At 41.2% G+C, this 18,271-nt stretch overlaps 1 protein-coding gene across 1 annotated transcript; it reads right to left on the bottom strand.

Moving 5' to 3' along the window:
• Positions 1 to 3,083: 3,083 nt before the first annotated feature.
• atp6v1g1 (ATPase H+ transporting V1 subunit G1) lies at positions 3,084 to 11,645 on the bottom strand. The gene is made up of 3 exons (XM_023987503.2): positions 11,470 to 11,645; positions 4,713 to 4,813; positions 3,084 to 3,870 (listed from the first exon to the last, which is right to left on the bottom strand). The coding sequence occupies exons 1-3, from the start codon at positions 11,549 to 11,551 to the stop codon at positions 3,697 to 3,699; spliced, it is 357 nt and encodes a 118-aa protein (XP_023843271.1). The 5' UTR covers positions 11,552 to 11,645; the 3' UTR covers positions 3,084 to 3,696.
• Positions 11,646 to 18,271: the final 6,626 nt, after the last annotated feature.

The following is an 18,271-nucleotide window of genomic DNA, read 5'->3' as shown; positions in this document are numbered from 1 at the left end:
CTGACAGTTTGCTGTCTGACAACTTCTGTTTTTTTCTTATAGGAAACGTTAAATGGCAGACATGGAATTCGCCTTTGTTATTGCCGATGAAGTGGATTCCATCGAAATTCCACTTCTCCTACACGAAGCTGAACATGAACAACCATGTCCAAAGCATGAATATCTTAATACGGAAATTAGATACCAGCTCAAACTCTAACATTCACAAGAGTTGTTTTGTATGTTTGTGATGTTTTCTCAAAATATAACCAGGTAGTAGTGAGTGCATAGGCTACTAGAATGAGGTGTTTTTGCAGGATATGGGATATGGGATTTGCAGCATATGGTTTGCCATTACTTCATGCCCTTGTACCTTCCTCATTATTATTTGTGATTGTGCAACATGGAATTGTAACAGTCCACAAATATTCTTACTGTACAGTAATTGGTTGCATGTCAGCATCACTACAGCCGCCAGTAATTTTTAACCTTTATGTAGCTTTTGTCAGTAAGCATGTAAAGAACAGAATTTGATTCAATCACATGGATAAAAACCTCACTGTACAGAAAAGGATTAGACTATACATGTACATCAGGTCACATAAATTATTGGTTAAACAATATGAAAAGGATTAGACTACATGTACTATACATCAGTTCACATAATTTACTGTGAAACAATATGCCAAGCAGTCAAATGCACTTGGTATTGACCCCACGACTGGTGTCTGGGGTACTTGCTCATTAAGGGCCGGTTTCCCAGACACAGATTAAGCCCTTAAAATACAGTGCAGTGGTACAAACGGAAGTACACACAGACTCCAATTAGCTAGGGTTTAGCTAGTTGAAAAGCGAAGCACATGTGCGTCAAGTATGGAAAATGCAGGCTAAACGTCCGGCAAAACAAAACGCATATGCATCGACGCCAATGACGTTTCTGTGGCTTAGCTAGCCAACGTTGCCATGACATCACCTACAAGCATTATTGGAGATTTCTATTGAAGCAGTTTCTTTGATTCAATTTTTATTTGATTTCTGCCTATCTTCATCCTGTACTGTCTTTGTTAGAACTACATATCGGGCCAAACTTGCTTCGGCCAAACGCTACGCCACAACCACAGACCTTAGTTTCTTCTCCGCAGTTGAGTCTGGATCGGAGTACCTCCCCAAGAATGCAAACACATTCTAACCGTTCTGATTGGTCCCTGAAACCAATGGTTTTGGCCAGAACACATGTGGGTAAAACAGAGTTTTGAAAATGTGTCATTGGCTTTGATACTCTGATTGGTTAGAGATGATCCAATCGCTGATGACTTTGTTTTGTACAACACCCCTCTTTTTGACATCACCACAACAAATGACTTAAATGATGGCAGTCTCACTGACATATGTAACAAACAGAACAGTAGAAGAATTTAGTTTGAGTCGTCAGGCAAGTTGTAGTGACCTCTGGAGGAACAATTTGGGTACTTGAATAGTTGAGAACAACAGTGACATGTAAACCTCAGCAGGGACAGATATTGAGTTTGCCTAGATGTACATAACAAGTCACAGACATGGCTGCAGTTCTGCTTTCTTTGGTCCGTTCCTGTATTGGGCTGCTGAACAATAGCCTGGAGGAAGCAGCCTGATCACTGCATTCACCATTCTATTTCAGTGAACACAGCAATTAGAGGGGTATCGTACGAAGCAAGCTAGATCTACTCAGGGTTTTCTAAAGCTAACCAGCTTCAGATTCCAGCTCAGGCTTCCTTCGTACTACGACGGTGGATATTGCTAATCCACCTGCTGCTAACCCTACCAGGTTTGTAACTGCACGTGCATATCACACGTGGCTAGTTGAACGCCAAGCTATTTTCATTGAGACAATAGTGAAACATCAATCCATGGGCAATTAAGCACCACATAATTTGTGCCCAAATAAAAATTAAACTTATTTCAAATGAAATGAGGCTATGGTGTGAAATAGGCTTTTAAAAGTGCTGTCTTTATTTTATCGTTAATGCCGCCTTTGCACAAGCACATTTTCCCAATCCTATAGATTTTTAAAATTAAGTCATACAAGTGTTACATTGCGTGAAGTTTAAAATGCATTCTGTCATTACTAAATGTGAGTAACATTACTATTTAACCAAAAAAACATTTGATTAATAAAATGTTTAAATCTGTAGTCCTCAAATGAAGGTGATGATGAAAATCTTTGCAAGAGGCAGGGAATAGTCAAATTTGTGGCTCAGTCATTTAATTCAAGGTAAGTGGAGTTGGTCTATACCTGATTGAAGTTGACATTTCAAATGGTTAAGGATTAAGGTAAATATGTCCCAAGGATTCTGGATAACAGTGACCAAGTGGAGTTAGCCCGCCCCGTAGCAGGTTAGTTATGAAATTATCCTGGCTAAAAGGTGAGCCACTTTCGTATTACCGGTTATCCCGAGTTGGCGAAAATGACCTCGCTAACTCCTCAAACCTGCTTCATAGGCTACCCCTCTGGCTGGTTCCACATCAAGGTACTTGGAGGGAGAAATCACACAGCCTTTAGCTAATTCTACATTAGCTGTAACCTAGGAAACAAATAGCCAGTAAGGTAGCCTGAGGAAACATACTGAACAAAAATATAAACACGGAAAGTGTTGGTCCCATGGATGCCTAAAGAAGACCTAAGGTTGGAAACGTTATATCACCTGGGAGCATCAGCAGCATTTTCTTTTCCATTAAATAAAAGATCCCAGAAATGTTCCATATGCACAAAAAGCTTATTTCTCTCATTGTGTGCACAAATCAAATCTGTTTACATCCATTAGTGAGCATCTCCTTTGCCAAGATAATCCATCCACTTGACAGGTGGCATATGAAGCTGTAGTGGCATAATCATTACACAGGTGCACCTTGTGCTGGGTACAAAAGACCACTAAAATCTGCAGTTTCACAAGTTGGCAAGCATACAATTGGCATTCTGACTCTAGGAATGTCCACCAGAGCTATTGCCTGAGAATGTTATTGCCTTGAATGTTCATTTCTCCGTCATTTTAGAGAATTTGGTTGTTGAAATTGAGTTTATATTTTTGTTGAGTATAAATTAAGAAAACACATGGTCATTTCAGCAATTGAGATTGAAGTCACCAGAACACTTTATTAAAAGTTTCATAATGTCACAATGTCTAAACAGAAGAATGTCCACTATACACACACACAGGATCTCATATTCATAGCAGGAAAACATTTAAAACAAAACAGATTGATTTTCAAAAATGAATTGCTTATTTTTGGGCTAAAATTCTATTAATTGGAATAAGTACTTTATTGGTCTCCACAAATAAGTCCATATAAATAAATGTCACACTGCAAGACACACATATACACTAACCATCACAGATACACATTGATACTAGAAGCCAATAAGACAGAACCACAGAGACATTGCACTGCATCAGACCACAACAAACTCTGCCTGCTTCGATTAACCAATTGAGAGTCAAAATGCTTTATATTAGACTAGATAAATGTATAGCCTACCTATCTGAATCGTATACCCATCTGATGATTCAATTTCTAGAGAACATAGACTTATGAATAGAGCATTCAAGTGAGCAGGCAGAGAAAGGAGTTTGCTCCTTGGGTATAGTAGATGTATCAATGAAGCATGTAAACTGATGGCAGTGCAATGGGAGGGTGTCAGTGCTTCCTTAGTTTAAGGGATGGATGGGGGGGGGGGGGGGTCTAGCCAGCAAAACGGTAATTGGCATGGATCTCTGGCTTGATGTCACACACCATCTTCAGCAGATTGCCCAGCACCCCTTCGCGGTTCCGCTGGTAGCTAGTCTGGATGCTGCCCATCTTCCCCACCGTCTCTTTGTCCACCTCCACAGCAGAGTTACCATGAGAACCAAGAGCCTAATGGAGGAATGAGAGCGATTAAGACCACCTTACAAGACAAACCACTTCACAAACATACAGTGAGTATAAAGTAGGGCTGTGGCGGTCATGAAAGTCAACAGGTAACTCAGGCAAATGACTGGCAGTCTAATGTTCATTGACCATAAATTAACACACATTTAGCATCTCCAGGCGTCTATGTATACAAGCTGCTGGTGCGTTCATTTGGAACATATCCATTTAATATACACGATCACAAAAAAAAATGAGAATTTGAAACAGGTCTTATAGGCTACACTTAAAGAGTTAATTGGTCACTTTAGTTGTGATAGAACAATGTTTTAGAAATCAAAACATATGGGCTGCATGATGCTACTCAATAGTAATGATTTGGAAAAAGTTGCAAAAGGGCATGTGCTCGGATCCTTGCTCTTCCCACAGAGAATTGCATGGCTGCTATGCTTGTGTAGCAAGCAAGCCAGGAGATTTCTAATCAATGGAAAGTGAGAACGGAAATACCTGTCGAGACAGATATTATGTAATCGCACGGGACGACAAATAACTTGCAAGAAGTTTGTCTATTAGCGAAAGTTAATTGGTTGCTTTCCCTCTTCCTCCGGTGATCTGAACCTCCTGCGTCTTACACATTCAAACCTCTTCCCCTGCTCCTTAGTAGCTACAGCTGCTCGCTCTGTGCCTCCTCTCCCTTTCTCCGTAGCTCTGGTTAATAAAGTAGCAAAAACAATTTGCTTATCTGCTACTTCCCTCACTCTGATCGCTACCAACTACAGTTCCTTGACTAGGAAAGCATATGCCTCGTTTCTCCTTTGCCAATTCAAACCATCCCCCCAGTGACTCACCGCAGCCTCCTTGGTCTTAAACTCCTTCTCCCTCTGCATACGGTACTGCTCAATCTCTGCCTGGGCTTCCTCCTTGGCCTGCTTCAGCCGACGGTTCTTACCTGATCAAAACACAAACAAATCTGCACTTAGTCTTAGTAAGTCAAATGCATTGGAGCAGACACTGAATTCCCAGTCCCATGAAGTCTACCATAACTATGCAGTTGGTTGTGTGCTTCCTGGCAAAAGAGGAAGTGGGAAAACCTATTGTTAGGGAAATGAGACCTACGCTGTGGTCGAATACCCATACTACAAGTTAATTTTAGTATACTCTAAACAAACTGTATCCTTTCAGTTGAGCGTATTAGCCCTTCGCCTGTCTACCGGAAGTTGATGCTATGCAATATCTTGCTAGCATAACAAATTACTAGCTAGACATTTTACAACTTTGCGTGTGCCAGAGTGCGCTCTGGGTGTTTATAAATTCAGAGCATTGTCAGATTGGCCGTTTGCAAATTTAAGGTGTTTCATCTCGGAGCGCACACTGGACGCTCTGGCTGAGGAGTAGGGTTGATTTGAGCGTTCTGACCTTACAACAGCAGTCAAGCACCCAAGCTAACGTTGGCTAGCTACTTCCAGACACAAATGAGAGAACACCTCTGACTATTTTACTTGCTCTAGCAGAGCTGGTTAGGCTGTTATGTTATCCAGAGGGTTGGTGACTAACTGTGCTGCTGGCAACAATTTAATTACGCTTTTTTTTGCCGACACTGGCCATATTCAGCAGGTGTTGAGCGTTTGTAAATTCAGTTATTCTGCGCTCTGGTACAGTCAGACAAGACTGCTCTGACATCAGAGCAGATAGCCAGAGCGAATTTACAAAAGCACCCAAATGTCCATTGAGAACACTCAACTATACAACTTTGCTAAACTAAGAATGACACGAATAATCAAGTCAAACATTGGGTAGTTAGATCGCATATAGTTCATATACTGGCAAGTTTGTATTAGTAGCCAACTAATGTTAGGTAGCGAGCTAACCTACCGCCACATACTGCTGTAATGATATGCTATGTGGTTCGTACGGATAGCGTAGCTAACAAATTGTCAAATAAGGTAACTTATTTGAAAAGTCATTACATTGCTCAACATTTGCCATAATTAGTTAAAGCAATGAATTGGTATCCGCACTCGGACATCGGCTGCATATTTTCTGCCATTTTCTGAAGAATCTGAAAATGATGCGAAGCCATGCCCATTTTCTGAAGAATTGCATTAAGGACCCTAAAAGCACAGAAATAGTGTCCACTGCTTGTACACTTCGTATTTTGGCGAATGTAGTACAACATCCGGGAACTTTTGGCATCTTTTTCTTATTAACAACAAATCAATACAAAAAGTACATGGAAAACATAATATATAAAGAATATACTAAGGACATTTGGGCTAGGGGGTACAATATCACATTACACAAGGACCGTACACACATTTATAATTCAGAGTATTTTTCTTAAAATAGTTCAATTTCTTTTTGCAAGGTAATAACATGTGTTCTGTTGGTAAATGTATATTTGTGAACATGACATTTGGCCTAAGGAACAGTGAAGTTGTTCCAACTTATTTCTATCATAAGTAAAAAATCCAAGCGGCACATCTCTCCATAATAGTGTAAATCTTCATAAATATGTTCAATTATAAATCTACTGATGTCTAGCCACAGATTCCTTACATGAATACAATGTAAAAGAAAGATGCAACACTGTTTCTGGTTGGTCATTACACAAAGGTACAACTTGAATTCATGTTTTTTTTACTACTTCATATAGTGGTTGGCAGAATAGTATTTATGAATAACTTTAAAAATAATCTTCCTTAAATGTTGTTATTAAGTAGGTATGTGTGTGGCAATATCCAATTTCCCCACCCCCCCCAACAGATATTATCAATAAAACCTTTCCAATAAGGCATGACATAAGGTAGAAATACAACATCCTGCTGAAACGCGGCTTGTATAGCTCTGTTGATTGGACTAAAATAAAAACAAAATCTGATGAGTCAACAGGGTTAATTGTAGGTATGTTCTGAGGGTCAGGTCTTGACACGTTCCTGAACAATAAAGCAACACCTGAGGGAATGGCATCCAAATAAATTGCAAGATCTTTAGGATCTTGTAAAATGATAAGAATTCCTTATAATTAAGTAAAAGACACCAATATTCTAAAAACGAAGTATTTAAACAATATGTCCAGCGTATTCCATATAAACTCATTAAAAAAAAACGTCCTCACTGTCAACTGCGTTTATTTTCAGCAAACTTAACATGTGTAAATATTTGTATCAACATAACAAGATTCAATAACAGATGTGACTAACATAAATGGAATAATGTGTCCCTGAACAAAAGGGGGGGGGGTGTCAAAATCAAAAGTAACAGTCAGTATCTGGTGTGGCCACCAGCTGCATTAAGTACTGCAGTGCATCTCCTCCTCATGCACTGCACCAGATTTGCACCAAGGCACCTGCAAGTTCCGGAGATTTCTGTGGGGGGGGTGGGGGGAAATGGCCCTAGCCCTCACCCTCCAATCCAACAGGTCCCAGACGTGCTCAATGGGATTGAGATCCGGGCTCTTCGCTGGCCATGGCAGAACACTGACATTCCTGTCTTGCAGGAAATCACACACAGAACGAGCAGTATGGCTGGTGGCATTGTCATGCTGGAGGGTCATGTTAGGATGAGCCTGCAGGAAGGGTACCACATGAGGGAGGATGTCTTCCCTGTAACGCACAGCGTTGAGATTGCCTGCAATGACAACAAGCTCAGTCCGATGATGCTGACACACCGCCCCAGACCATGACGGACCCTCCACCTCCAAATCGATCCCGCTCCAGAGTACAGGCCTCGGTGTAACACTCATTCCTTCGACGATAAACGCAAATCTGACCATCAACCCTGGTGAGACAAAACCGCAACTAGTCAGTGAAGAGCACTTTTTGCTAGTCCTGTCTCGTCCAACGACGGTGGGTTTGTGCCCATAGGCAACGTTGTTGCCAGTGATGTATGGTGAGGACCTGCCTTACAAGCCCTCAGTCCAGCCTCTCTCAGCCTATTGCGGACAGTCTGAGCACTGATGGAGGGATTGTGTGTTCGTGGTGTAACTCAGGCAGTTGTTGTTGCCATCCTGTACCTGTCCCACAGGTGTGATGTTCAGATGTACCGATCGTGTGCAGGTGTTGTTACACGTGGTCTGCCACTGCGAGAACGATCAGTTGTCCGTCCTGTCTCCCTGTAGCGCTGTCTTACGCGTCTCACAGTACGGACATTGCAATTTATTGCCCTGGCCACATCTGCAGTCCTCATGCCTCCTTGCAGCATGCCTAATACCCTGACTACACCGCTTGCTGGCGCAAATTATGAATAGTGTTATTTGCAGAGTGACATTTCTCAAGTCTAAAGAAATAGGATGAATTCTGTTCTCCCTCCTCAATCCATTTTTTCCTAGATCTAATAAAAGGCTTCTTCTGCTTTTATATATATAAATACCAGTTTATTTTTTAACTCACATGTCCTCTTCCCGACAGGCTGGCTGGGGACCTCTGAGAAACGGGAAGTTAAGTGATCACCTTTTCCTTCTCAGCTCTTCTGGTCTTAGCAAGATTAGTACCACATTTTCTAAGGTATTTGGCCATTTCAAATGTAAAGAGCTCCCAGTTCTTGCAATAAGATCTCGCCACAAGCTCTTTCCCAAAAGTGTGAGAGCAGATCTTTAACCTCAAACTTAACTATGTCATTATTTAATAAGGAGCTATTTAGCTTCCAGTAGGATGCTCTACCAAGGGTAGTATCAGGGGTAAATATTTTGACGTCAATATAAAATGGCCCTATGGTCTGTGAGGGGAGTAGTACAAATATTTGTAGCAACACACTCACCATCAATCCATTTCGACAGAAGACAAATCTATTATGGACTGTATGGAACCTGTTGTTACTCCAAGTGAATGGTCTGTCGGCCGGAAACCTCTCTCCATATATCAGAAAGATCAAACTTTTCCATAAATAGTATTAAACCCAAATTCTGATTGGTTGGTCAACCTGGGGGCCATCTATCAGTTGAATTATCTACAGTAATATTAAAGTGCTCTCCTATCAATGATAACAAATTGGGAAATTTAGATAAACCAATGAAGTTTGTTTCTCTAAAGATTCAAGCAACTCATCATTCTCATGTTCGGTGTTGTACCCGTAGAAGTTGACAGTAATGAGCATAATGTCATGGTAACTGATCACAAGACAAATAGTGACCAAAGGGGTCACAGTCCAAGTGTAGAATATTACCAAAGGTCTTTTTCATTGTAATGACCCCAGCGGAGTGTTCAGAGCCACGAGAAAGCCAAATATCGTTGCCCCACTGTGACTTCCAGAAGTTGGCATCAGCCAAAATTGAGTGAGACTCTTATGGGGGGAAAAAAAATCTGTTCTAAGTTGTTTAGCAAATAAAAGGCCTTGCGCTTCACATTGTTTGTAAGGCCCTAGTATTAAAAGAAACTATAGACAAAGACAAAAAAGTATAAACTGCAGGATGAGTCAAAAACGTAAGAGCAGTGAATGTAAGCTTTAAGGATCCGAGATCTGCACCATTTTGGTCAATTTAATGTGAAAATAGCTTATACCATAAACTGAGCTAGTTTTTAATCCAGCTCTTAAAATTCAACTCAACAGAAAATTGTTCAAGACCGAACCAAGTGTTCTCCGCAGTAAGAGAGAATAAAAAGTCTTTAGTGTAATCACAGACAATTATGATAAATAAAAATGTACACCACCGTTCAAAAGTTTGGGGACATTTAGAAACATCTTTGTTTTTGAAAGAAAAGCAAATTTGTCCATTAAAATAACATCAAATTGATCAGAAATACAGTGTAGACGTTGTTAATGTTGTAAATGACTATTGTAGCTGGTAACAGCTGTTTTTTTTCTTTTTTTCATGCAATGTCTACACAGGCCCATTATCAGCAACCATCACTCCTGTGTTCCAATGGCACGTTGTGTTAGCTAATCTTAGTTTATCATTTTAAAAGGCTAATTGATCATTAGAAAACCCTTTTGCACAGCTGAAAACTGTTGTTCTGATTAAAGAAGCAATAAAACTGGCCTTCTTTAGACTAGTTGAGTAAATGGAGCATCAGCATTTGTGGGTTCAATTACAGGCTCAACATGGCCAGAAACAAAGAACTTTCTTCTGAAACTCATCAGTCTATTCTTGTTCTGAGAAATTATGGCTATTCCATGTGAGAAATTGCCAATTAACTGAAGATCTCGTACAACGCTGTGTACTACTCCCTTTACAGAACAGTGCAGACGGGCTCTAACCAGAATATAAAGAGTGGGAGCCCCCGGTGCATAACTGAGCAAGAGGACAAGTACATTAGTGTCTAGTTTGAGAAACAGACACCTTACAAGTCCTCAACTGGCAGCTTCATTACATAGTACCTGCAAAACACCAGTCTCAACGTCAACAGTGAAGAGGCGACTCCAGGATGCTGGCCTTCTGGGGACCCATGACAAATCTTTTCAGTCTCCTGAGGGGTTAAAGGTTTTGTCGTGCCCTCTTCACGACTGTCGTGGTTTGTTTGGACCATTATAGTTCTTTGGTGATGTGGACACCAAGGAACTTGAAACTCTCGACCCGCTCCAGTACAACCCTGTCGATGTTAATGGTTAACTTGCACATCTATCACTCCTGTGTTTAATTGCTAAATTGTAATTATTTCACCACTATGGCCTATTTATTGCCTTACCTCCCTAATCGTACCTCATTTGCACACAGTATATAGACTTTTCTATTGTGTTATTGACTGTATGTTTGTTCCATGTGTAACTCTGTGTTGTTTGTCGCACTGCTTTGCTTTATCTTGCCCAGGTCGCAGTTGTAAATGAGAACTTGTTCTCAACTGGCCTACCTGGTTAAATAAACGCAAAAAAAAAAAAATGGCACCTTTTCCTGTAGTCCATGATCTGGTGTACCAAAATGCAATGACGCTGTCGGTGTGATCAAAGCGTTAGGTCTGACAGGCCTCTTGCCGGGTTCTTGAGAGCTAGGCCTACGGTAAGTGTGAGATCAGATGATATCTACGAATCTTCACTAGATGTAGGCTAGGTGTGTTTTCCCCAAGATAATTTACTAAGGGGACAGTATAGGTTAGTTACCGTACACACCCATTGTTGTCGCTTAATTGCCACCACTATGGAACATTTCACATCTTACTAGCTCAGTTGTGTATGATATGGAACAGCCAGCCAATGCCAATTGTAAAAAAAAAACACAGCACCAGGCCCATTTGGTTGGCATCCATCATGTGCACGACATCCTTGAGTATAGACATTTACTAGAAATAACAGTAGCTAACAGTTACTGCAGGTGGCAATAATTTGCTAAAAAACAAACCAGAGACCTTAACAGTTAGCCAGTTTGTATATTTTGTTGTTGTTTTTTTAACCTGCTGGTAGCTAACTTAGCTATCAGATGTTGCTAGCTAGTTAGCTTGGATTGAAGCAAGGCTTTGTAGGCCTTTCCATCTCCACATTACCCAATCAATGAATTTATTCCTATCTAATCTGGGGTATATTCGAGTAGCTATCTATTGATAAAATGTTTGTTATGCCATTAGCTAGCTAACGTTACCTTCCAGCAAAATGTTAGCCAATCAAGCTAAAATCAGATAGTTAACTGCTATCTAGCTAGTTTAGCTTACCTAAACCGTTGAATATCAGATTTTAACTTACGTTTACGGGCTTCTGCTACCTTTTCTGCAGCTCGTTTTTCAGCTTGCAGTAGCTGCTGGATACCTTGGGACTGGCTAGCCATTATTCGGTTAGGAGAGAGAGGTCTAGATGGACAAGAAGATGGGGTTCCAGCTGCTGGTCTGTGTTTGCAGAGAAGGTCGGTGAATTTACTGCAGTCAGCTGACAACGCATCATACCTTTGTCATGCTCAAACCACGTGACTGGGAGTGCGGTCGATTTGCCTCCCGGCGTATCCGAGATGCACCCCGCAGCAGCCTGTGACTAAATCTAGCCTTGTCACTAAAACCAATACTATAACCATATACTGACAGTGGTTAAACCCTACCACATACATATGAACACTACATTTTCTTTCCTAAATTCCTTTCCATCCTTCCTTTCCTTACATAGCTTCCTTTCCTTTCAACGCCCCCTTTCCTTTCCTAGCTTCCTTTCCTCCTTTCCACATACCACATAATGAACTCTTTGACTTTACTAGATTCCTTTCCTCACTACCTTTCCTTTCCTAGCTCCCTTTCTTTTCCTTCTTTCTAGCTTCATTTCTTAACTTTCTTTCCTCTCTACTGGCTGTGGTTAATCCTAGGAAAGGGTGAAAAGAAAGGGCGCAAGGAAAGGAGGAAAAGGAGCAAGTAAAGGGAGCTAGGAAAGGAGATAAAAGATAGGGAAGGAGGCGCGAAAGGGAGGTAGGGAAGGAAAGGAAGATGGGGAAGGAGAGGAAATTGAGGTAGGGAAGGAAAGGAAGCTATGAAAGGAGGATAGGAAAGGGAGAGATGAAAGGAGTAAAATAAAGGCATCTATGAAAGGAGGAAATTAATCTAGGAAAGGAGAAAAGGAATCAAGGAAAGAAAAGGAAGAGGTCAGATGTATGTGGTAGGATGTATGTGGTCTTTACCATGGCCAGTAAAGAGGAACGTATAGGATGAAGGAAAGGAAGTTAGGGTAGGAGGAAAGGAAGCTAGGAAAGGAGGAAAAGAAATGGAGTGATGAAAGGAGTAAAGAAATCTCAGAAAGGGGCTGCAGCTGGAGACTGTTGACTTATCCCTTCAGTGGGTGCAGGTGCCATATTACATCAGTTTGGGGCAGAAAAATCTAGCCTGAGTATCAGTAGTAGCTTCCCCCACTCATAACACACATTGTTCCAACAATGTTTCCCTTGACTTTCTTTAGCATAAAATGTTTGTTTAATAAATAGGGTTTCTTCACACATTGTGTACATTCATTCAGCATGCATTCGAATAGGCTACAAACAACCATTTCTGAAATAGAGTACACAGTAATCTAAACTGTCAACAGAATGCAGTTTATACTGTAACAAACACATTATGGACATTGTATGCACAGCCAAAGACTGAAAGAATGACTAATATTGTAAAATTATATGAAACAGCCTCACCTGGAGGATGCATAACTTATTGCAGCCTGAATAAACAGTAGGCAATAAAAAATAAAGAGAGTTGCACACTATTTATAAGTTCCCAGAAATGTATTGGGTATACCACCAATGTTTCGGCATCACATTTTCTTCAGGGAGGGTGAAGAACTCTAAGCCTGAAGCAGGCAATGTGATGCTGAAATGTTGGTGGTTCACCCAATACATTTCTGGGAGCATAGTGTGTGACTCTTTTTTATTATCATAGCCTTTATCATTACAAGCCTGAAAAAACAGGTGCTCAAGCCCGGAAACGAAGGGATCTATTCCCATTGGTAGAGACTGTATTAACTTAATTATTTCATAATTGACTATTTCAATTTCTTTGATTAATAACAATAATTTTAGCTGTGTAATGGAACTAATGGAATAGTCCCAAAAGTGCAAACTCCAATGTATATCAAGCACACCTAAAATACTTTTAAGTATAGACATATTATCTGACCTACAGTGCCTTCGTAAAGTATTTAGACCCCTTGACTTTTTCCACATTTTGTTAGGTTACAGCCTTATTCTAATATTGATTAAATTGTCAATATTCTACAATCTACACACAATACCCCATAATGACAAAGCAAAACCAGGTTTAGAATTGTTTGCTAATTTATATTAAAAAAAAACAGAAATATAACATTTACATAAGTATTCAGACCCTTTACTCAGTACTTTGTTGAAGGACCTTTGGCAGCAATTACAGCCTCGAGTGTTCTTAGGTATGATGCTACAAGCTTAGCACACCTGTATTTGGGGAGTTTCTCCCCTTCTTCTCTGCAGATCCCCTCAAGCTCTGGGGAGCGTTACTACACAGCTATTTTCAGGTCTCTCCAGAGATGTTCGATCGGGTTCAAATCCGGGCTCTGGCTAGGCCACTCAAGGACATTCAGCGACTTGTCCCGAAGCTACTCCTGCATTGTCTTGGCTGTGCGCTTAGGATCATTGTCCTGTTGGAAGGTGAGCGTTCTGGAGCAGGTTTTCATCAAGGATCTCTCTGCACTTTGCTCTGTTCATCTTTGCCTCGTTCCTGACTAGTCTCCTAGTCCCTGCTGCTGAAAAACATCCCCACAGCATGATGGTGCCACCACCATGCTTCACTGTAGGGATGGTTCCAGGTTTCCTCCAGACGTAACGGTTGGCATTCAGGCCAAAGTGTTGAATCTTGGTTTCATCAGACTAGAAAATCTTGTTTCTCATGGTCTGAGTCTTTAGGTGCCTTTTGGAAAACTCCAAGCGGACTGTCATGTGCCTTTTACTGATGAGTGGCTTCGTTCTGACCACTCTATCATAAAGGCCTAATTGTTGGAGTGCTGCAGAGATGGTTGTCCTTCTGGAAGGTTCTCCCATCTTCACAGAAGAACTCTAGAGCTCTGTCAGAGTGACCATCAGGTTCTTGGTTACCTCCCTGACAGTTTGGCCGGGCGGCCAGCTATAGGAAGAGTCTTGGGGGTTCCAAACTTCTTCAATTTAAGAATGATGGCGGCCATTGTGTTCTTGGGGACCATCAATGCTGTAGAAATATTTTGGTACCCTTCCCCAGATCTGTGCCTCGACACAATCCTGTCTCGGAGCTCATCGGACAATTCCTTTAGTCATGGCTTGGTTTTTGCTCTGACATGCACTGTCAACTGTGGAATCTTATATAGACAGGTGTGTGCCTTTCCAAATAATGTCCAATCAATTGAATTTACCAAAGGTGGACTCCAACCAAGTTGTAGAAACAGCTCAAGGATGATCAATGGAAACAGGATGCACCTTCACCATACTTATGTGAATACGAGATTTCTGTTTTAAAAATGTTATACATTTTCAAACATTTCTAAAAACCTGTTTTTGCTTTGTCATAGTGTATTATGTGTAGATTGATGAGGAAAACAATTCATTTTAGAATGTAACATAAAATGTGGAAAAACTCAAGGGGTCTGAATACTTTCCGAATGCACTGTACATGGGCAGAGAATCACGGGACAGTCATCTTTCCACGGAAATATACTTCCTAAATAGGCCTATTAGGCTATAGTTTACTACATTGCCTAGAAATAGGCCTAAATATTGCTCACCCATATTTCTCAGTCTGGAAATCTTCCCACTCCTAAAAGGTAGGTCATAAAAATAGCTAAAGAGAAAGTGCAAGTCTCTCCAACTCTGCTCTCTTCAAACTACATCTAGCATATTGAATGATATTGCCCAGTAATACAATGTAAGGGCCATGTGAGAATCTCTGGTAATCAAACCTATTTAAGTTATTTTTGCACATTTGATATTGCTTATAGGGCACAAAATTGCTGGGACCATGGCTGGCAAGTGAGCTGTGTCAAATATGCCTAAAATAACATTGCTGGACAACAGTTGGGACCAGTACTTGCAGAAGCGAGTGGGAGTTGGACAGAAAGCTAGCGGGTGCGGGCAGGATGAAGAAATCTTCCTGCACAGACTTTTACTGTGCACCATGACAGTGAAGCCTGTAATGTTAGAGCCGTTTATTACTGTGTCACTGTGAAAAGTAGGGAATTAGCTGGGGAAACTGACAGATCAGTAACGTTACATTGGCATACTGAGTAATACAACTCATATTGCACTGAAAAAACATCAGAATATGAAATCTTCAATCGTTTGGCTGATGGTTTCATCGTTTGATTCAGGTCTAGTTTGATTGAGGCAAAAATAATAGCAAATGTAAGCCAACTTTTGGCCAGCTCCTTCTCTAACAGTACATCAACTGGCGAAAGCTTGCCAAGTTAATTTAATTCTGAAACATGAAAAAAAAAGCTACAAAACGTCCATACAAACAACGGCTGTTAGACAGCAATAATCACCATCTGACAGATAACTAGAGGCTAGAGCTGCCCTGGCTGTGGTTGCTTCTCACTAGCATAGCTTATACATTCACCTCAGTCAAGAGGGGATGAAACATTAGCTAAAGTTACATGTCAGTTACAATAGTAGCTCAGCACTGCAAACACTAGTTCAGTTTTTTTTCTTCTGTTAAGTTAAACAGCAGTTACCTTGCCAGCTACATCAGTCAACTACAGAGTAGCCCGTTTCTGTTCTTTTTACATCTCGTGAAAAAGTACAGCGCATACACTGAATGCTCAACTCTCCCGTTCTGGTCCAGCCAGCCTTCCAGAAGCTTTGCCTTCAGGTGTCCGCGTGGTCCTAAATCCAGTCGGATAACACTCCGAACAGTCTACCCGACCGCTCGGTGGCGTCCTCATGGTCCTAAAGTACACCGTTGCCTTGTTTTGGATCACAAGATGGTAAGTTGGTGGTTAAAGATATCCCTCTAGTAGTGTGGGGGCTGTGCTTTGGCAAAGTGGGTGGGGTTATATCCTTCCTGTTTGGCCCTGTCCGGGGGTATCATCGGATGGGGCCACAGTGTCTCCTGACCCCTCCTGTCTCAGCCTCCAGTATTTATGCTGCAGTAGTTTATGTGTCGGGGGGCTAGGGTCAGTTTGTTATATCTGGAGTACTTCTCCTGTCTTATCCGGTGTCCTGTGTGAATTTAAGTATGCTCTCTCTAATTCTCTCTTTCTCTCTCTCGGAGGACCTGAGCCCTAGGACCATGCCTCAGGACTACCTGGCATGATGACTCCTTGCTGTCCCCAGTCCACCTGGTCGTGCTGCTGCTCCAGTTTCAACTGTTCTGCCTGCGACTATGGAACCCTGACCTGTTCACCGGACGTCCTACCTGTCCCAGACCTGCTGTTTTCAACTCTCTAGAGACCGCAGGAGCGGTAGAGTAACTTTTAATGATCGGCTATGAAAAGCCAACTGACATTTACTCCTGAGGTGCTGACTTGCTGCACCCTCGACAACTACTGTGATTATTATTTGACCATGCTGGTCATTTGAACATCTTGGCCATGTTCTGTTATAATCTCCATCCGGCACAGCCAGAAGAGGACTGGCCACCCATCATAGCCTGGTTCCTCTCTAGGTTTCTTCCTAGGTTTTGGCCTTTCTAGGGAGTTTTTCCTAGCCACCGTGCTTCTACACCTGCATTGCTTGCCGTTTTGGGTTTTAGGCTGGGTTTCTGTACAGCACTTTGAGATATCAGCTGATGTAAGAAGGGCTATATAAATACATTTGATTTGATCACATTCCAATGATAGAACTGGGAAGGAACAAAAATGCAATTTCAGAATGTGGGAGGGGGAACATGTCCCCAGTGAGTTGCCACCCTGGCGGTAAAAACCGTGAGCTCACACACACACACGTCACCTGATGTGTGTTTACTACCACCATTTGTCTGTAGTGTAATTGCCTGAATATTACCAGACTATAAGATACACCCAAATTGGCTCCAACAATAGACATTTACTTTATTGAAAAATGACAAGGTTTCATGTTTGTAATTTATTTTTTTTACAAAGTAAAGTAGCTCGCTAGTGGCCTTCAATCGATTGTTGTGACGCTTGGTCTTATGGCTTGTGTTGGAATCCACGTCACTGTCAACTGGTTTTCTACTCAAATGTATTTTGTCACAAACACAAACAATGCAATATGTTTCCAATCAAAACCTTGACTGATTGGCTTTCTGTAGAATTAGTGAAATCCTGAGTTTTTAGAACCTGAGAGAAGAGGGGAAACAATGATTCAAAGCACACCAAACTGGAGAAATGGCAAACATTTCTTTCTAAACAGGACTAAATAAGTGCCACAATTTCACAGTACAGTTAAGTCAATCCCAACAGCTTTAGTGTGAACACTTTTATTTACATGATTTTCCAAACATTTTACATTCAGTGCAAATGTAACTTCATTCGTAGGAGAGGGACAACTTATTGGGACAGTTTGCGAGACCCACATTATGCTGATTCCAGGACTAAAGTGTATGTAGAACATGCTTTTAGTCCAGAAGTCAGCTCAATCTGAGTCTGGGAAACCAGCCTTTAAAATGTATTTCTAACCAGGTATTTCTCCACGTGGCTTTATACATTAGTCTAGAAATAATTTATTGGACTTCTTCACAAAGGGGTGAACATAAAGGTAAAATCACTTGACCAAATCAAGGATCAGTTGGAATGAAAGCCAGCATACAGGCCACACCATCATCCTCTAAGGATTTGAACCAATCTCTCCATTGGACAGAAAAGTTGACTGGCATATAGTGGCATATAGCTCCTCCAATGACCTGGCCTTTCGGTGAACATCAGTTTCTGCTGATTGCAATATCACAATGTTTGAATTAAAAGGGGGTATGAAATGAATTAGACATCGTATTAACCCCTTAGTTTCATATAAATAGGTAGTCTATCTGAAATTAAAGACAAGTCTTCACTATGTGGAGACCATCATTGTTTTCACTGAAGTACCCAGCAGGCGACAAAGCTTCAGTCTGCTGTAAAATGTAGAAAC

The sequence above is a fragment of the Salvelinus sp. IW2-2015 genome, linkage group LG5, assembly GCF_002910315.2.
Source record: "Salvelinus sp. IW2-2015 linkage group LG5, ASM291031v2, whole genome shotgun sequence".
NCBI lineage: Eukaryota > Metazoa > Chordata > Actinopteri > Salmoniformes > Salmonidae > Salvelinus > Salvelinus sp. IW2-2015.
Note: the sequence above shows the minus strand (reverse complement) of the source record. Positions and strands in the feature narration are given on the sequence as shown.